The sequence below is a fragment of the Poecilia formosa genome, unplaced genomic scaffold, assembly GCF_000485575.1.
Source record: "Poecilia formosa unplaced genomic scaffold, Poecilia_formosa-5.1.2 Scaffold155, whole genome shotgun sequence".
Lineage (NCBI taxonomy): Eukaryota > Metazoa > Chordata > Actinopteri > Cyprinodontiformes > Poeciliidae > Poecilia > Poecilia formosa.
In genome coordinates this window covers 31,707-53,228 of record NW_006800094.1, presented here as the reverse complement: position 1 = coordinate 53,228, position 21,522 = coordinate 31,707, and the positions used below count along the sequence as shown (strand labels likewise).

General features: G+C 38.4%; 1 protein-coding gene across 7 annotated transcripts in view; it reads left to right on the top strand.

Annotated features, from left to right (window-relative positions):
* Positions 1 to 21,522, top strand: part of gria4a (glutamate receptor, ionotropic, AMPA 4a) — a 116,331-nt gene that overhangs the window by 86,113 nt on the left and 8,696 nt on the right. For 4 of the 7 annotated variants that reach the window (XM_007564095.2, XM_016677408.1, XM_016677410.1 and 1 more), the window contains exons 14-16: positions 9,029 to 9,227; positions 13,736 to 13,983; positions 20,529 to 20,643. In XM_007564095.2, coding sequence (XP_007564157.1) covers positions 9,029 to 9,227; positions 13,736 to 13,983; positions 20,529 to 20,643 — 562 coding nt within the window. Of the gene's footprint in view, positions 1 to 9,028; positions 9,228 to 13,735; positions 14,636 to 20,528; positions 20,644 to 21,522 lie in introns of all 7 variants that reach the window. The other 3 variants (XM_007564097.2, XM_016677409.1, XR_001663633.1) reach the window with 2 other exon arrangements.

Sequence of the window (21,522 nt, the reverse complement as noted above, 5' to 3'; positions counted from 1 at the left end):
CAGAAATATCAAATAAAATTGTATTTTTATTTGAATAACTTAAACACACTATCATACTGGATAACAATCTTCAGATATCATAAAGTAGTATTGCAGGCTTCAACGCAAAACTGTGATAATGGAGTTTTACCATCAAATGATCTCTTTACTAAAACCCTGAATCTTCTAGGAGGTAAAAAAAAAAATGTGCTGTCGAGCCTCGGAACGAGTTGAATTGAGTGGGAAAGAAATTCAAACCAATTTCTCCCTCTAGATTTCTCTGACAGATCCCTGGCAATGAAACGAATGAGAATGGTCCATTGAAAAGCACATAGGGTGAGTATTGAGAATGCAGCTTAATGAGATTCTCTCTGACCCGGCTGCAGGAGTCTGCCACTTTCTACTCAACTTTCAAACTATTGAACGCTGCTAAGGGAATAGGAGTTTTATAGATTCCTTATCTCCCCTTAAATATAAGAACCGGTAAAGGATCTTACTCCTGTTCATTGTGTCATGATGAGTTGCAATATTCACAACCACATCCACCTGTTTTCCTTAATCTCTTATTTCAGTTTTCCTTTGTTATCAAAGTATCATGGGATGGATTTTCTTACTTCACCGTCTTAAGGGTTTGTACTACTTTTTGCTCAGCGCGCAGCAAATTGTGTCATTAAATAGTTGTTTGTCATTGGGTGTTTGACGGACACCACTATGCGGTCAGGGATTGTGCTCTACATCATTGCTTTATTTTACACTTTCCCTGGAAGTGGAGAGGCTGTTTCTTTGATCATATGAATGCTAAATTTGACATTTACAGAGAATTTACGAGGGAACAAAGATAACAATTCAGGCTTTTCAGAAGACCCCAAACAAATGAGCTCTACTTTTTTTTATTTTGTTTTTTTAGCTTTCTTTGCTCTTTCTGTCACAAATTACTGGGGTAGATTGGGTGTTCATGACCTTTTTAAGCCTACACTGATAAGGTATTGTTTAATTCTGCTTGTTTCATAGTAGTGTATGTGCCGGTTCGCCATTGTTTGTATGTGTGTTAAGTTACTATCACAGGTCCATTGGTATTCAGGGTGGGTCCCTCCCTCTGTGCTGCAGTCATCTCTGCAGTCTTCAAGATACAGCATCAAACACACCCTCATGCACCTCTACACTTATTTTTTTATTTTTGATCTATGCTTCCGTTTTTGTTTTTGTCGGGGTTTTTTTATTCAACTCAAATGTTTGCTCTTTCAAATTTACATTTCTTCACCGATTTACCATGCGTACATATTGCAGCGCCAATGCCTGCATGCAGGAAAGTGACAACATTTTATCTGTCCTGCAAACACAGCACATCGTTCTTCGTGCACTTTTCTGTTCTCGTGCCTCTCCATGATGTGATGGCTGTCGTCGGAAATGAGAACATTCACCCATATTGACCTCGCATTACCACGGTGACCTTGATAAAACCACCAACCTGTCAACTCTTGTTCCACGTGCTTCGAAATGATCAGGGCATTTGACCAGGGTGATAACTGTCACCCTGGTCAAATGCAAAGGCGGACAGGCAAAATGACAAATAAGCAGAATAAAAAATATTGTTCCAAAAGTTTATGAAATTGAAGAAAGCCTACAGACTCTGAGAGACCCATTTGTTTGGAGAATGAGAAGTGGGAAACTGATCGCAACCTAATATTATTCTCAGGAGGGCTGGCCGTGTCTATGAACATCTGAAATTACAGCCTTCTGCCTTTGAGGGCTTCTGTGTGTATTCTGGGGTATGTCAGCAACTTGCTTAGGAGCAATTATGCACTTGTGAAGTATGTGTGTTAGTATTTTTAAGCATCATGTGACAGGATGGAGGAAATGTGTGTGTTAAATACTTAATGGGAGCAGGAGCTCCTGCTACTGGCACAAGTAGCTAACTGGAGAATTGACTAAGTAATAAATATTAGGCCTCAAGGTCACTGACTGAAAACCTGCAGCTCATATTGACTCATTTCATTTATGATTTACCTTCTGCATTAATCTCCTGAGCCTTTCCTGGTGACTGATCACTGCTGTTATTTCCATATTTGCCCTCCAGCTACTAATCTTTAATCTGTTAATCATCTTTTCCAACTAAGTCTGTTTGCTTCCTTCTCCTCAATCGAGCTTGATTTGTTGGAAAGTGCTTTAGCTTGTTTGAATCAATTTCATCAGTTCGCCTTATTTCGCATCAGTGGTTGTTGTAAAGGGAAAACAGAAAATGGAAGCAGCCAAGAAGAGTGAGAGGATTTTCCTTCAGCCTTTCTGAGTTATCATCATTCACATGTTTGTGCTTTTCCAATAACAGTAGTGAAACTTAATACATGTGTGTTGACTATTGATCTCTAACATAATTTTTTTTTCTGTCCGTTGCCCAACTACACTGGTCATCCCACACCAAATAAGTCTAATGTTGAATGAATTAAACCTGTAAATGGAAATTTTACCAATTGCATAAAACAAGAATACAAGATGTTCAATATTTACAGTTACAAAAAAATAAACATGGCAAAAAATATCTAAAGCTAAACAATATCGCCGAAGAACAGAAGGTAAACGCATATAACGAGAGGAGAGATTTGACGCATATAACGAGAGGAGAGATTTGAAATGTTACACAGCAAATTCGGAAGTGTCAGATTTCCAGTGCAGGTGTTGTATGTTAAAAATACAGTGTTAATTCCACAACATGAGTGTTAGTTTCCCTAACACTCACTAAAGAGGTCCAAAGAGTTAAACAAAAAGCAATCCAGTCCAGTGTTGATTTCTAAGTCAACACTCAGTCTGAGCTCCTCCCACAATTGTAACATATTTGTGACATCACATCAGGGAAGGAGCAACAGGCCCCTGGCCTGGACCTACAAGGGGACCACATGGGAGGTAGAACAAGCTTTCAGGGATCCAAATTTTCTTTATAACATCTGATGAGAACTTTAAAAGGAAAGCCCTCTCCTGTTGAAAACTGAGTAGATTATATAGTAGGGTGCCCCGTTGTTGACTCATGGTTGCTAAAAACCTTACCAGACTGACTGATTTTAGTGACATAGTGGGTGTAAAATATTGAATAAAATATTGTGCCACTTGACTGGCTTTATTTTCAATATTTAACTTTATGACACACAAAACTACAAATGAATCATCCTTATTGTCTCCAGGTGCATTCTGGGTAAAGCTTGTCACCAACGTCATCATCAGTCTTCATATGTGGGTTGTGCTTAACCCCTGCGCTACCACAGTACACCTTGCCAGTAGTATTTCAAAACTCAGATTTCTATGTTAATATATACTTTACACTGTTCTGTGTTAGATTAACACATTCATAGTGTTAACTTTTGACAATATACACTAGTGTTGGATAGATTAACACTGAAGTGTGTTTGATTTCAACTACTGTGAGTGTTGCTTCAACTCTATCACAAATAACACTTTCAAGAGTGTAACTTCTACACCATCCAGAGTGGACCAGTATAGACACTTTCAAAGTGTTGAATTTAACTCTGTAGGAGTTGATGGAACACTTCCAAATTTGCTGTGTAGGTCTATGAAAACAAAATAATATTGTAGACAATATTTTTGGGAATAAAAACTGTTATCCAGCTTTGACTTTACCAGTCGGAGTATTTTACACTTGAGACTTTTCTGGGGTTCATAATAATCTCTTAGATTATGTGCACCAAATTAAATCCCATACTGAGACCAAGTGAGCAGCACATTAGCAAAAACAAATGGAAAAACACGACACCAAATTGCCCAAGCTCAATAAGCTGGAGGAAATTCTGACCCAAAGTGAACTGGTTAAATTTTATTCCAGCTTAATGCAGAGGAGACAGAAGTCAAAGTTGGATATTTATGCTTAACTCTGCTCAGTCTTTGACACCCCCATAGAGTCTGTTTCTATCAGGTTATCTTGTGGATTTGAGTCATGAATTGAGTCAAACGGGGGCAGCACATTGTGTAAAGTTGGAGCTGTCTTTCATACACAGACTTATGACTTCACTTGGATTTGAACTCTTTGACTTTAAAAGACTTGCTATCTTACGCCAAAAAGAAAATATCTTACAAAGGAAAAGCGCCTGGCGAGCGGCAATGGATCCTTGTCAGACGTGCAATCTAGCCCACTGTGCGCCCCCCGCCATGTGCCAATATTTCCTCCTCTTGTTGCTACAACAAGCATGCTGCATCTGCCATTTTGTTTACCCGCTTTTCTCTTGGATCCTGCGATGACGGCAAAGACTCGACGGTGGTGGAGAGGCCCCTCTATCAAAGCAGGGAGGTCTACGCAAAGTTGGAGAAAGAAAAAACAAAAGGTTTTAGATTTTTAGTCCAGATAGAAGCAAGTGTCTCAGTCTGATGGGCTGCATTAGCATTTGTCTGTGATGCCAGAAGTGGCATAAATGTGTTTGTTTTGATTAGTATTTAAAGTAAAAACTACATCAGTACTAATTTTCAAAATGTTTGAAGTTTCTTTCATTTTGGTGATTGTTCTGGCAATCTTAGAGGTCCTTTTAAAATAAAAAGCTCAAAACTTTTATGTCACTGGTAAAATTGCTTTTGGAAGGTACTAAGCAATGCTGACGTACTTTAAAAAAGCACATGTCGTGTTTTGTTTCTAAAAAATAAACAAATAGAGTAGTGTTAACAATGTTGAACAATAATCATAAACATGACTTCCAAAATGGATTGTCCAGGTCTTGAGCTCGGCTTCCTGAATAGATGCAAAGCTTTTGTTTTTTTTTTTCTTTTTCATTTCTGAGGAAAAAAGAAAGTTTGATTGGATTCAAACTCAGAAAAAAAAAATCCTGATGTGAAAATCAACATCCTGGGAAGCTAGCCAGTCAGGAATGGATGCCTGGCCAACCTGGAAGCTGCGTCATATTATTGGCCAGTCAGAACTTTTCCAAATGAAACAAGGACATTTGAATAAAAATGCTGTCTTCTAATGAGCGCTTTTCACATTAGAGGTATTTTAAATACATGTCAGAAACGGCTTCACATTATAGATTTTAGACATTTAAAAAATACAATTGAAGAATATAAAATACTGAATCTTCATGATTTTGTGTTTTTGTTCTCCAGGTTGCTTTCCATAAATAAGAGGGTAGACTGTTAGAAGATCCTTGTTATTCCAAGTTTGTGAGAAAGTTATTTTATAATCTAGAATGGGATTTTAAGACCAAATAGTTCAAGAAAGCAAACTATGAAAAGATCAGAGTCCATGGATTTGTCCACTCCACCTTTCTTCGATCTAATTTAGATCACATGCTTTGTTTTCTCTCTTAACTAAACGACTGAAAGTGTGAGTGACTTTAAAGCACCTTTTGTTGAATCTCCCCAGACTACCAACAATAAAGTAGCAAGTAACTCCATGTATATTGCTGGTGGGTTCATCAGACAGTGTAATGAGTGATGAATTACCTGCAGTTCTCCTATTTAAACAAATAAAAATAAAAAATCAAGCCTAAAATGATTTCCAGTCATTACCCAGCAAAACAAGCACAAATGAAACAATACACACACTTCAGTCAGCTGATAAAAATCTGGATGCATGGGATAAGAATAAAGGTATTGCCTAAAGCAGAGTGTGTGAGAAAGAAAGCCTGGGAAAAAGAAGTCCGCACAATGCCATTAATCTTCCACACAGAGAATTGGGGAGGCAATCTGTTGGCTATCATAGATGATACATGACCTGCTATAGGATGATTCGCCTGTTGCATACCAACTCCAAAGCAACTCATGGATGCGGCACACACAGCAAAGGCATCCGTTCCAAAAATACACTCCATACTGGTTTATTGTGGAAACATGCGGCATTGAAAATGAAACCAAAATATTCTCAAACTTTACTCTATGGCCATAGGATGAATTCTACTTCTTTATTTGTATATTTTTGTTAATAGGTAATCATATATAAAAGGAATTGTAAGTACCTGGAGAAAAGCCAAATATGTACAGGATTTGTGAAGTATGTGCTAAAGTGGTTATCTTTAAATTATAGTGTTAATCTTTCAATTATAGGGCAGCCCAAACAATCAGATAGCTGATTGATAATCAGCATTAGGTCATCAACCAATTAGAATTTGTCTGACTTTCGCCACGGGCCTTTCTCTTAGATTACACCTGCTGTTTCCCATCTTGCCATGTACGATTGAATACTGAAAAAAAAAAAAAAAAAAACGTATCTTGCATGTGTCTAAACATGAGGACATTGAGTGCGTTTAATGGAACATCGAGTCCGAGTACAATAAGGTGCACCACATTATTTCTGTGTTGTGCGTTTTTATGCTTTTTCCACTTGTTTTCTTGGAATAGTAAAAACAGAACAAGTCAACGTGTTCCTCCTGTCGTCCTCCTCCCCCTAATATCTGACAAGGTTATCCGTTTTATCAAGTGGAAACTGTTGTTTTCGTACCAACGTTGAGCAAATTAGCGACGGAAACCATGTTTCCCCATCTGCTGAGGACATCTGTACTTTGGGAAGGTTGCTGAACTTTTCAGTTCATTTCAACATCTGTAATTTTTCTTGTATCTATCGTTGTTTTAGTGAGCATCTGTCTGTGTCAGTCCATTCCAAAAGTCTTCTGCAAGTGAAATAAAAACTAACCCTAAAAAGAAAATATTCTTCAGGGAGTCATCAAAATCTTAGACTGGTTCATTTATTCATATAAATGGATCAATACCTCAGAGCCAAGTCCTATCAATTCATCTTTGTGTGTCAGGAAGTGTTAATAAGAGGTTATTCTGGCCTTTGAACGGCAACAGAAACCAGCATGGAAAAGAGATAATTTTCTGCGTACACAGAAGTTAATACACATCCCAAATTCCTTTCCTTTTCTCACTTCAGCACAAACTCATCAAAAGCAAACACGACACACACACTAGTGAATTCAATCAGGTTGAGGATGTTGCTAAATTACTAGCTGTCCTTTAGTTTAATTAATATTTAGTTGCATGCAAGAGCATGCGATATACCTAAATCTGAGGAAAGGGGATTTAATCAAAGTTTTTGTGTTTAATCGTAAGCTGTACTTTCAAAGGAGTCCCCTTTTCAAATAAAGCGTTTCAGCAGTTAACGTCTTTCCCCCGCTTACCGATCAAAAAGAACTGCATCTTGTTCGTGCATTTAAAGCAGGTTCTCCCGTGAGTAATTGTCTCTTTAAAGACTCCCACACCTACCTGATGGCCATATGAAAAAAAAAATGCATATATTGTATCCAAAAGCACACCACACACAAGACACCACCTATTCAAACAGCCGTCTTTACCGAGTCAAACGATGAAGAATCACTTGCTATTATTGAGACTCTTATTAAATTTAACTCTAGCAATACTGCTTTGTCCTACAGGCAGCACTTTGTGAATTCATCAAGCCCAGTTACTGTGAAGCCGTGTTTGAATTAAATGTACAACTCATTTTGCAGTGCGCATTAGATCAAACTGGCACCTCTCTCACCTCATTATTATCTTTACAACTGGTGGCTTTTTAAGATTTGTGCACTTACTAGTTCAGCGTTAGACCTTTAATATAAGTTTCGCCCACCGAAATGTTCTCCACTCTCTCTTTGATTCTTTACTGAGCAACAGGGGCGTTGCAAAGATGTAAAGCTGTGGTGTGGAGCGCGATCTGAACATGAATGAAGCCTGGACTGAAATGTTTTCAAATGATCAAACACATTTTAATATCGGAAGAAGAAAAAAACAACCTGAGAAAACGGTTTATTGAGCATGAACAGCCTGAGCCCAAGTGAACTCGAGCTTAAGGAGACAAATAGCTTAGACAACGTCGTCCAGGATTATCTGGTAGAGGGCAGAATACGTGGCGTTCTCCTTCAAACACCATGTCGACCACATGACTAATATTTCCTTTTATCCACCGAAAAAATGCTGTAGCCTCCATCCATCACCCCCTTGTCGGGGTGACGGATGGATTTTAGGCTGGCTTTTGTATTTTGGTTGCTCCGTTTCACATTTATTCTCAAGTGTCTTTAGATTGGAGCACGATATGCTACTTTTGGACATCTCTTAGCCCATTTGATGTTTTTAGTGAGTGATATCCTGGAAATGGATATTCTGTCTATCTTATTACACCCAAGTTTGCAGATGCAAAATCAACATTTCCTAAATATTATGAGCTTCTGTGAAGTTTGAGATTTTTCAGCCTTTTCATAAAACCTCCTTCCATATAGTCAGATGTTCTTGTAATCTTTAAAAGTGGGCTTTTAGGTATTATGTTTTAACAGCAGCAACCTTTTTGGTTGAGTTTGACTGTGAATAGTGATGGTACACAGAATATGTGAAGATATTTAATGGGAAATGTGCATTAGGAAAGTGTGTATAACAAAGCCTTTGCTGACTAATGTTCTTGTTTCCTTCCCATTAGACGAGCAAAGTATTTTACCAGCTCCACCATAAAAACGTCTAAATGTCTGTCTCGCATTCCTCGTCTCCTCTAATAGACTTGGTTTTGTTTGCTCTCTTCGCCTCTTCTTTGTATAAAACAAGTTCATGCAACCAAAAGAAAATTTAACGAATTGCCACTTACTTTAGCCTGCAATTGGTGCATGAAGAGACTAAACATAGAGAAACAGACTGAGAGAATGAGGTGCGGAGTGTGACGGCGCAGTGCCCAGATTGCAATCTGTTTTGTCAGGCCTGTTATTGTTGCTGCTGAAATGCTTTTTAGGCCTGAAAGACAATTACTTTGGCAGCTCCAGCAGGTTTACAGTCATACACACTTTAGTATTAAAAATGCTTGTGTAAAACAGGAGCACACTGTCTTGCACATCCTTGACAGAAGAATTAGATGTGATGTTTTTTCTTTTTTTTTCCATTCTGTCTCTAATCTTATTTAAATCTTTTTTATCACTCTAAATCACCTTTTACCTTTACCATCTCCATCTCCCTCATCTATTCTATCAAATCATCTCTTTTATCTGCCTAATCTCTTCACTCTCTTTCTCTGGAAATGCTTTTCCTCTTCTTCCCTTTTCTCCCTCGCTCTCATCGCTCCCACCCCCCTCACCGCTCTTTGTAGGTCACTGTCTGGACGTATTGTCGGAGGTGTGTGGTGGTTCTTCACTCTGATCATCATCTCCTCTTACACAGCCAACCTGGCTGCTTTCCTCACTGTGGAGCGGATGGTCTCGCCTATAGAAAGTGCAGAGGACTTGGCTAAGCAGACAGAGATAGCCTACGGGACACTGGATTCAGGCTCCACGAAGGAGTTCTTCAGGGTATGGACTCTCTGCAGACTTAACTTTGTCAAGAGATTTTGTTCAATGTGTTTATTTTTTGTTGATTTGAGTGCCAGACAAATAAATCCAAAGTAAACGCAAAAGGCAGTTCATTTGTTAACCTTTCTAAGATAAAACTTGAGTCAAAAGTAATCTGACTGATTTCTGTGCCTGTAATTTTGTCAGTAAAGATAAAAATCGTAAGATGAATGGGTTTTTGTTGACCAGCCGTTCCACGAAGATTTGGACTTATTTTCATATTCTGTCGACTGGCTTGACAGCTTTTTTCTCTTTCTAAATTAAATAATGACTTCAATGGGTGTTTTTTTTTTTTTGGTGCTTACTCAAATCTATGTCAAATATAAGCTTTTGTCTCTCTTGAACATTAAAGATGACAAAATAGCATAACATGTTAGACACTATAATATATTCCCATCCCTATTCGGTGTTTGCAATAATGCTACAAAGACAAGGATATTAGCCGAAATACTTAAGACAAAAGTTTTCAAAATGTTTTTTTTTTTTTTTGTACTTCTTAGAGGTCTACTATAAGATAAATTGCTGTTTCTTAAATGGGCTGGGAAAACATATGTGAAATTGGTATTGCATGTCTTTGAAGCTTTCATGGTAACTCTTTGGGTTGAACATAGGAAGGATTATGTGATATAATTTATTTTTTTGGAGCTTTAGTGATGAAGCGCTTATATGCTTTTTGTTTTGTTTGCTTGTTGGTTTCAAGAATTCATTCCCATGTTTAATGTTTGCCAACAGTTTATGAAGGATTCCTGAGGAATCCTCTCAATTATAAAACACAGCTGAGCAATGTTTATCAGAGTCCTTACATTTAATCACTCTCCCACCAAGTCACACAGAGTTATTAACTTCCTAATTATCATCAGAGTAAATTATACAGGAAATTAAACTATGTAAACGAAGAAAAGAGGAACGTATAGAGCTAAATGCACTGCAGGGAGCTCGTACGGGAAACAAAATTAGGCGGAAAGTAAATTATCCCAGAGAAAAATCACGACGCCTTTTGTGCCATTTTAACAAATGTATTATTGATTCGTGTCCCACCAACATTTGATAACACCAAAGTGAATACAGTTATGAAGTTTTTTTTTTTTTTTTTCTTGCTGACAATAGCAAAAATCTACGATAGCATTATACACTTTGACCCCAATATCCTCCATCACTTATGTATGTGCTTTTGTGCTTATGCGCTTCTATGCTTCTGAAGGATATGTGCACTGGTATTTTTGTTTGAGAATGTTGTGTGTATATGTGTGTGTGTGTGTGTGTGTGTGTGGCGGTGGCTGAAGAAGGGGGCAAGGAGAGGGGTTGGTCGAAGAGCTAGTGGCAGATAGTTTTTACTTCTCTGAGCGGCTCTCGCATCATCAACATAACGAGCGTGCCGAAATCTGTGGAGGGTGAAAAAGCAATTTAATCTCCCACAGCTGAGGGGGATTCGCCACCACCATTAATTATCTTTGAGTGTGTGTGTGTGTGTGTGTGTGTTTGTGTGCGTGTGCGTGCGCTTGTGTGCTATGGAAGTGCAAACATGCATGTATGCACATTTAGCTAAATTGTATGAATACAGTTGACATGCGCGTGGATGTTTGAGTGGCATGTAAAATGCATCTGTTCCCGTGTGTATTTAGAAAATGTGTGCATGGGAGGCCTGAAGGTGACTTGGAGCATCCATTTCCTCCTTCACAGCCACAGTCATTGTTAAAGAATTTAGAAAAGCCACAGTATTTTGTCACACATCTACCCCTCCGGGGCTAGACAGTGTTTTGTACGTGCACAGAAGCTTCAACATTACTGTCTCCTCTGTGTCCCGGACATTACACAGACAGATGAATGAAGGGGCTGCAGAGGATGACGAGAATTTATGATAGCTTCCCCTGGCCAGGGTGAAAAATAAAGGCAAAGGTTGGGGAGAAAGTCGGGATATAAGAGAGAGAGAGGAGGGGAATATTGGTCCTCTTGAATGTGAATGGCATTATTATAGGATAGGTGTTCGTCACGCATCATCAGCACGCTGACACACACACACACACACACACACATACACCATCCCCTGGTGCTGGTTTCACTTCCTCAGGCCCTGGCTTGTTACTTGCAAAGCAACAAGAGTAACATTTAAATACCAGGAGAGGAAGAGAGGGAGAAGAAATCGAATGCTTGTGGAGGATGCTTGTTATTTTCACTCATGAGTAAACACAATTCACACACTTGGACAGAAGCAAATAAGTTCTCTCGAACACATATAGACTGGTGAAAAGAACCGGCTTATAGGCGGACGGACACCGACGGCTTTATCACTCCGGACAGACGCCTACTGAAAGACTCCTCCGAATGTGTAGCTGCACGATTAGCATGCAACTGTTGGAGTCATTTGAAGTGAGACTGATGCTTGACTTTTTGAGAGAGATATAGTGTTACATTCAAATGAGATTATGAAAGTCATTATATGCCAGAGCATCAAAATGGTAGATGGATAAGACAGCCTTCAGTCAGCAGTGTAATTTTATTCAAAATTCAAATTGTATTCCAATCAGCTCTAACAGTTTGGGTGTACAGCATATAAAGCTGTAGCAATAAATCCTGAGCTTTTAAAAATGCATTTATTACATAAGCAGCACTAAATTATACCTCACTGTTGATACATGTCATTTTGTCTATTTATTAAAAAGCATCTATTAAATCCAACAGCAGCTTTCACTTTTAAATATTTCTGCTGTCTCAAATACAGCAAATACATTTCAATGATTAAATCCATAATTTGATAAGCAGCAAATGTTGTAACCTATATGGAGGGGTATTCAGAAATAGACACAGATTCAGTGGAAATAATAGCTGTTTTAACATAAACATCTAAATAAATTCAAAAACTAAATATTATTCCACTGTAGACATGAACTGTTTTTCTTTTTTACGTCTGATAAGGAACAATATATGTTGTACTGTTAAATGTACAGTCAGATGTGAAGGTGTTATCGATCCTAGAACCAAGTTGGTTGTAAACAAATGGCTCTTTGTTTACCTCATGAGGTCGTTTTTACGCAGGATACAGCGTTGTACCACAGCGGAGCCTTGTGTCGTACAGTAGGCAAAGTTTTACAAAAAAAAAAAAGTGAATATTATATTTGACAAGTAAAAGCTCCCTGTTTGTGTGCAGTGCTGTCAGCTGCAGTTCTGGTTCTGTTGTGTTAAAGCGAACACCAACTCTTCATCCTGCTGGTGAAAATAAAAACAACAAAATCAAAAAGGAGACAGTTGGTGGCTTGCTGTGATACAGAGAGAGACGTGACAACCGTATTATAACTTTCTACTTTCAGCTCAGTTGGGATCTGGGAGCACAAATAAATCTTAGCAGGCCGACCACAGAGTCAAAGTATTATTTAATGAATTAGTGACTGTTTATGGTTTGAAAGTCCCATGGCTGTTTAGATCAGTCTTGCTATTGAATCAAGGGTTTTTCCCCCCTTGATTAAAAAAAACCTGATTTATTCCAGTAAAAGCCTTCTGTTTGTTACAGTGCCTTGAAAAAACGTACACGTGTTTTTATTATGATTTTATGGAAGCATTATGAAGGTAAATTAAGCCTAGTGACTCAGTTTTTATCCCTCATGTTTTATACTTTAAATCTTTTTGTAAGATCCCTTTTATGAACATCAGTTTCTGAGCTGTCGGTAGGGTAGATATGAACTATGCCTGGGTCGCACCAACGCAGGAGTACGCTTTGATCTAAACCAAACCGTCCGAGTCATGATTGTCTGTTCAGAGTTGATTTCGAGTCTTCTACAGGTTGCAACAAGTTTTATTCCAAATTTGTTCTGTTTTTGGCTTTTTTCATCTTCCCATTAGCTCTGACTCGTTTTGAACAAAGCTATCCCCACACCATGATACCACCACCACCATGTTGCAGTGTGGGTTTTTATGCAGTGTTAGATTTCCACCTCACACAGCATTTTGCGTGTAGGTAACAATTTGGTGTTGGCTTTGCCTAATCAAAGTATGTTCTTCTAACATGTTTGCTTTCTCCCATACGTGGCTTACGCAAACTTCAAAGTGCAACTACTTTGCACTTTATTTTGCTTAATGGTGGAAACTGATTTTAAAAATATTACTTAATTGATTAATTGTGAATTATTGAATTTTTTAATCAAAAATATATATATTTTTTCAGTTACAATACATTTCTTATAATGTCATAATGTCATGACATTAGGATTCTAGTGACGTATCAGTACCTCAACTGAAATGGTAAATATATTTCTAGGCAGGAATTTTTTTTGGTTTTATTATTTCATATTGACACGTTTTTTTTCCTTTATCTTCATAGTAAGGGTTTAAAAAGCACCCAACATAAAGATTTTTCAAATGTCTAATAGCCACAAAAACTGTAATCTGCATCAAATTCTGCATCTTTACCTTTGTGAAACGATGCTTTCTAATGTGCAAATAACCCTCGGTTTCTCCTCTCACCCGCTCCACCCCAGAGGTCCAAGATAGCCGTTTACGAGAAGATGTGGTCTTACATGAAGTCCGCAGAGCCGTCCGTGTTCACCAGAACCACGGCAGAGGGCGTGGCGAGAGTGCGCAAGTCCAAGGGGAAGTACGCCTTCCTCTTGGAGTCCACCATGAACGAATACACGGAGCAGCGGAAGCCTTGTGACACAATGAAAGTGGGAGGAAATCTGGACTCCAAAGGATACGGCATTGCCACACCGAAAGGCTCACTGTTAAGGTGGGTGGAATAGTGTAACAATAGGAAACAGTAGCAACACTGATACTGTACTATTGCTGCAAAATTCCACCTACCCTGCTGTGCCTTTTATCCCACACAGATCGGACTGTCACTGCTGTCAGGTGGCAGGTTTTTTTTGTTTTGTTTTGTTTTGTTTTGGGGTTTTTTAAACTTACAAATCTATAGAACTGCAGTAATGATCAATCATAGTTTTTTTTATAGAAATTAAACTACAATGATTATAAATTAACTAACTTTATGCATCAGTTTTCACTTGACAGCAGTGACAAATAAATGTTGCAAATTTAAAAAATTATATCATCATGCTTTCTCATTTGCTTTAATTTTTCTCTCTTTCTTGTTTTCCTTTATTTTTTTATTTATTTTTTTGTATTGTGTGTAATTGTTTCCGTCACTGTTTCTGCTGTACTCGTCCTTTTCTGCCACCTCTCTTTTGATTTAGGCATGTCCCCTTCATTTTTCTGTCCAGTCATCCATACATCTCATTTGTGGTTCTTACCTCTGTTGCACTGTCAGCCATTCTTCCTTTTTTCCCCATAGGGCCAACTACCAGGTAACTTTGTACATTTGTCTGCTGTCTTAAGTGTGTTTTTCCATGATGATGATGATTATGATGATGATGATGATGATGGTGATGTTGATTAGAATAAATAATATTTAAATGTATTCACAGAAATCTGCCATGAGGAGGGGTAGGACCTCAGACTTCTGGCACTTTCTCCAGAGCCACAAAGGGGGGAATTTATAGACAATCAGGAAACATAAAACTGAGGGGCCTGGTCAATGGGGGGACTAGTGAGTAAAACTAACAAGGTTTCTTGTGTCAAATTGCAAAGTCAAAATTAAAATGAGTATTTTTATTGAATTTCTGGATGAGCTACAACTGTAATTTCTTTTTAAAGAATGCCAGATGAAAACGCCAATGTTTCCATAAAAGTTTGATTAAAATAAAAAAAATATGTAAGATAGAGGAAATGAATGAGAAAGCAATTGAATTCAACTACCGTTGGTCATTTTGTTTTGGCTTTATACCCCTTTTAGTCCTTCACTCCTCTGACTTATTGGCTTGAGTTCACAGTAAGAGCAACCCAGGATTTTATTTCAGTGTGACATTAGTAAATCTAATTCACTTGTCAGGCAGGTCACGATGTGAACATTACAAAGACTTTGGGGTAAGTAAGTAAGTAAGTAAGTAAGTAAGTAAGTAAACTTTATTTCTATAGCGCTTTTCACAGACCAGAGTCACAAAGTGCTGCACAAAATGTAAAAAATAAATAAATTAAAAGCAACATACAAAACAATAAAACACAGTATTACGCTAAAAAGCAAGTTTAAAAAAGTGGGTCTTAAGTTGTTTCCTAAAAGTGTCTATACAATCCAGAGATCGAATGGTACAAGGTAGCTCATTCCAGAGGCGAGGCGCCACAGCTCTAAAAGATCTGTCTCCTCGAGTCTTAAAAAGGGTCCGAGGAACCATCAGCAAGTTCAGATTGGACGACCTGAGGCTCCTAGTCGAAACATAAGGCTGGATGAGGTTCTTAATATAGTCTGGCGCCTGTCCATGAAGAGCTCTAAAAGTCAGTACCAGGATTTTGTAGTGCATTGGGTACATTGTGCTTCGCAGCAAACTCGAATCAGAAGTCAAAAACGGGTCGTGATTTTGCCTCTTCATCATTTTGCCTTTGCCATTTGGATCATTCATGCAAAAAATAAATAAATAAATAAAAAAAATATATATATATATATATATATATATATATATATATATATATGTGGTAATTTTAGTACTTTTCTTTAATCGTTAATTATCTACTTTGAGAAAATGCAGTTTTCCCATTTATCTCAATAATTCATATACTGAACAGAAAAACCAAACGATGCATACTGGTTTCAGTATTTTGGATATGAATCGACTAGAGGACCTGAGAAATCGTACTTTTTTGTGTGGACGTTACTAAAATAATGCTCCTCTTCGTAAGAACATTTATTTTATGAACGACCCAGGTAGTTTGTGCAGTAAGAAAAATAAAACAAATATCCACATCCAAGCAAATTTTTATAGATGGCGATCTACCTCTTGCCCAAACTGTCTTCTTTTCAGCACTGCTTAACACCCGTCTGTCCTCAGAGGAGCAGCTCATGATTAAATGAAATATAAATTCAAAAACCATCGTCGAAACCTAAACCAACCAATCACACAGGAATCACCGCTATCTGCAGGACCATGTAAATTCACAAGCCTTAATTTAATTCATATCAAATGAAAAACATTTGATTTTTCAAAAACATATTGAATTTTATAATTTATGACCCTGTTTGGAAATGTACTAGCTGCTACAGAAAAATAAAAAAAGGAAAAGCTTTAAAGTTGTTCGAATGGTAATAAAATCTGACCTAAATGACCTGATTTTTGTTACCCGCTCTATATGGGGGAAAAAAATGTGAAGCTACAATTTTAAGTGGGCTTTCCACAATACCACAGAGGCTATTGATGTAAAATCACAAATAAATTCAGTGAGCTGCAGTATATAGTTTTATTTTTAATTTAACAGTATTAACATAGCATTTTTTGTTATTAGATGACAAAACTCCTGACAAGCTTAAGTTTGTAAACTAACAGATGCAGAAGTAAAGGAGCATAAACTGCTTTTGATTTTATAGAGATCAGTGTAAGCATAAAGATACCGCAGACTACAGAACTATAAAGCTTACTGTAGTAAAATGTCAGATAGGTTCCTGTCAGCTGAAAGGTATTTCGACACAATTCTGCAGCACACACAATGTTTAGTACTGTGTAACGTTGTGCAAAAAATTATTATTATTATTATTACCAGGGATCATACACTGCTAACATGGCACTGAAAAACTGTATTTTTCCTTCTAAATTCAGTAAGTTTCTATGTCTCACTCTAAATCAACTGTATTATTGTACAGCTTTTGTAGGCAACATTTATAGAAATGTTTTTTTGTTTTTGTTTTTTTACATATTTTTAAAATCTGTCAACATGTCTTGACAGTATAATATGAGACACAAAATCTGTGAAAAAACTCGAGCTCCTCTGCCTCCTCCCTGTGGTCCTACTGCCATCTGCAGAAATACACCCCCTCCTGGTTAAAAACAACCAATCAGAGCCAGGAGGATGGTCTAAACACTGTCAATCATACTCATGTATGCACTGCTCACACCCTCTCTTTTCTGCTCTGCTGTGCTACAGCTCCTCCCATAAGTTAGCAGGCCAAACATGGCCACCGATGACAAACAGTTTTGATCACATGTGAAAAAGAAAATCTATAGACATCATTTTCTAATTGATTATTAAATTTGCTTCAAACTGAATATGGGAAGACCTTAATTGAAATTATAAACCCAAAATTATCAGGAGATGAGCACAAAAAAAAGCCCACCAGTGGTTCTTTTTCTAACTTTACTCAGGTTGAGTCGTGTCTGTGACTCCATCCACCACCCAATATCAAGGCTGACGTACTGCTATGAACTCCTTCTCACGGCTACTACAAAAAAATTATCCATCTCATCCCAGGGAGGGAACAAAGAAGTGGGCAACCTCCTTCTGCAGCCAACTTACTCCTCTAAAGAGAAGATTTTCAGATTGGAGAGCAAACGTCTCTGTCCAGTGTTCAGATACTCCTGTGATTCCCAGTTCACCTGGCCCTGTTAAATTCTCCCTCTTATGTTCAGAGCGAGGAAATTATGGGGCATACAACACAGTAATCACTTCAACAGTGCCATCTAACACTCCACAGCACCTTGACAGTGTTACCAAGCACTCTCTATTGCCCCGGTGCACCTCTCTTTTTTTCTTGAGGACTCAGAGAAAATGAAACGACCTTTTCTTCAACCGCACAGGTTACCAAAGGCAGAAACCCTCCACACACACAAAAAAAAGAACAATAACAAAATTTATCCTCTTTGCCCAACAGAGGGAGCATGAACTCTTTACAAGAGATGTGAATGGCATATGGTGACCAAGTATGACACGGCTTCACATCAACATGTTGGAACTATACGCAATATTTAAAAGAGTTCATGCCCTGTATGATCATTCACCACGTCTTGGTAAAGGAAGACAACTCCTGAAGCTTCACAGACTAGCCAGGAAAAAATAAAGTGAAGTAGCACTCGATTTCTAGCGATTCGCGCAATGCACGTAGCAGGAAATCTGAACAGATAGGAGCAGTCTTTTGGGAAGCCCTCTGTACCAAGAATGGACGCTGAACCCTCAAGTGGTGCTGCAGACCTGGCAGAGATTACAATGGGCTGTGGTAAAACTCTTCACCTCATGGGAAAATGCTCTATGCCCCAGTGGAGCATCTCTTCCAGATGCTCCACTGGGCATGGACATGCTGGTACACTCATGGCCGAATGTGTTGCTCTATGTGCTGCCACGTCTCAGCCTAACATCCCTAAGGCGAGAGAACAGGGCTTGACTTTGATTCTGGTGGCCATTGAAACCCTGAGTGGTTTCAGCAGAACCATGGCCCCTCCTCCTTCTAAGGGACCTTCGATCTGAGAGATTCATGATCCACATCCAGATCACCTGGCTCTCTGGACAAGCTGGCTTTTAAAAGGTGGAACCTGAATGCAGCAGGTCTCCCTCCAGACGTCATAGACCCCACTCAAGATGTAAGCATTTCTTCTTCTCGCTCTTTTTACAGTGGTTAATTGCAAGTTTTTGAGAACCGGTGTTGCGGAAAGACATCCCGATCCTTTTCAGTGTTCGGTGGTGGATGTTCTCTGCTTCCTGCAGAGCTTATTGGAAAAGGGAATCCCTTTCCAACTATTAATGCCTATGTAGCTGCAGTTTCAACTCATCAGGTAGAGTTTTGATGATAAATCTGTGGGGAAATATACATACATAGTGAAAAGCTTAAACCAAAAGGCAGGAGTTTTAAATTGTCTATATGTCAATGTTTCCCCACAGAGGGAAAGTACTGGAAAAAAATTGACCAACTGCTCTCTCTTCTGCTCCTCCATCTGTTTTTGTCATCATTTGTCAAATTTTCTCTGCAAAAGGCAAAACACAAACACTACTTCAGTCTCAAGTCCTGTACTATAACTCCCCCCCCAAAAAAAAACTTATATTGTGCAAAGATTTTCAAGACCCCAGCCTCCCTGCAGTTCAACTCCTATTGGAAAAAAAAATGCTTTCCATTTAAAATAGAGAAGTGATTGACAGGATGTGGATATGTTGCTGTTTGAGCCTAATCATTGAAACTATCCATGGTTGTCTCTGATTTCTGTCAGTTGATAGGAAGCACTGTCTTCCAGTCATGTGGCAGAGAGAGCCTGAGTTTGAGTCTTCCTCTCCTCCTGGTGTGCTGTTCGCAGGGCTGAACTGACTTTATGATGTTGCTGACAGGCATGACTACTTTGATATTTAATTTTTCAGCAGATAAATGTTCTTCTCTTAACTAGAGCTGCTGTTATATGAATAATAATGAATACCTGTAATGTTTTTTATTATTTCTGATTTTCATATATGTTTCAACTATTTTCCTCCATACCTTCTATGTTGAGATGTCACAGCTTGTAGATAAGATCCCCCAAAGAACACTGTCTCTCTCTGAAGCTGAAGTATTTTCATTTGGAAATCTTTCAGGAGTATTATTTTTTTGATCAGGCAACAACTATTTCAGTCACAGCATTGCTTGAAATGTAACCTGACCATCAGGTTCTGAGATATGTTGTCAGGTGTGCGGTCAAATCGGCAGACTAAGAAACATCTAGGCTGGCACTACGGTAGAGATCCCATTACATTACTGTATCAAAAAAAAGGAAAGAAAAATAAATAGAAATAATATAACTACATGAAACTAAGCTAAAACAAGTGAGCTAGTTTGGTTTAATTTAACTGAGGAAAAAGAGGTGTATGTTTTGTTTTCTTCTTTTTAATGCGGTTTATGTAAACTTCTGGTGTCAACTGTACACCGTACATTACACGTAGATAATTCTAAGTTTATTTTGTTTACATGAGACAAAATTGCTTTGCATACAGTCTAGGAATGTCAGATTATTTAGCCTGGTCCCTGTGGATTTAGTTTGAAGGTCAGTTGGCTTGGTACTGTGGGAAGGACTGCTGCAGTTCTCATCCGTGCAGCTCAGCAGAGAAAACTGAGGACCGGCAAAGACGGACAAGAGCACCATCAGCAGGCTGCAGAAATACGGTTACCTTAGTTTATTCATATAGTCTGTAACCTCTGACGATGCTGAGAAACAGTAACAGACGAACCTGGAAAACTTTGCAAGCTAGTAGAATATGGATTTTTAAAAAAACTCAAACAGTAGGAGACAGGGTTGTTTGGGGTGCATCTCTCCCCACTAGCTCACCTTTACGCCTTAAGCCCCTCTTGATTTATCCTTCCCATTCCTCCTCTTCTCCTTTTTCCTCCTCTCCTTCTCTCTTCCCCGCCCCCCCGGCTGTGATTTCCATCTATCTTGTCTGTTTGTCCCTCCATCCTCTGCTCTGACCAAACTATGTTATCTGTCCCTCCTTTTTTACTTAAAGAAACGCGGTCAACCTGGCCGTGCTAAAACTCAACGAGCAGGGCCTGTTGGACAAATTGAAAAACAAGTGGTGGTATGACAAAGGAGAATGTGGCAGCGGGGGAGGGGATTCCAAGGTTAGCCCTCTCTGTCTGCCCCACCCGCCCCTCCCCAACTACTCAATGACAGGGGCCGCTCACAAGCTGCAGGAGCTTGTGATGGCCCCGTCCTTGGAGAGTGTGACACATGCATCTGCCCCGCCGAAAGGTTTATGGAGCATACAGGGAAGGAAAAGCCCTTCAAGATATTCACCTGCAGAGAGAAAATATTTTATAGAAACAGACGGAGATTAGCATGCAGTAAGAAAGCCCTTATTTTAAAATAAGTATTTCAAAAAGTATCTCTTTTTTTTTCTGAATTGGTTTGACTAAATTCCAAAAGGTAGAAATTCAACAAATCATCGAAAAACTTTATTTTCTCATGGTGCATAACGTATTATTAATTTCGCTATTGACTTAAAATGAGAAACAGAAGAAAGCAGTGACAAAATTTAAGTGATTAATACTAGCACATAGAGAGCAATTACTGTGAAGACAGGAATATTTCCCCCCCGGTGGCTGCTCTGGGAATAGGAGAGAGAGAAATTAATCAATGTTATGAGGACTGAACTTTCAAATTGTATCCAGTCCTGAACTGTGGAGCTGTTGTACTTGCAGATGTTAATTAGTTAATTTCTTTATATCAACATTTATTCTGCATCTGAAGATGAGGGCAGCGCTTTGTTTTATCTAAGTGTTTATATAAAAACTACATCATTTCACATAGTAAAAAAAACAAGGAGGAAATTATTTAAATAAATGTAAGCGACTTAGAACTAACTTTATAGTTAGCCATTCTGTAAAGACAGACAGGAAAAGTTGTTTACTCAGTAAAACTCATTTTAAAAATTACTCAAATATCTGTGGTTTGCACATATTCAGAAGAACTTAGCTAAGATAAACACATGTTCTTCACAC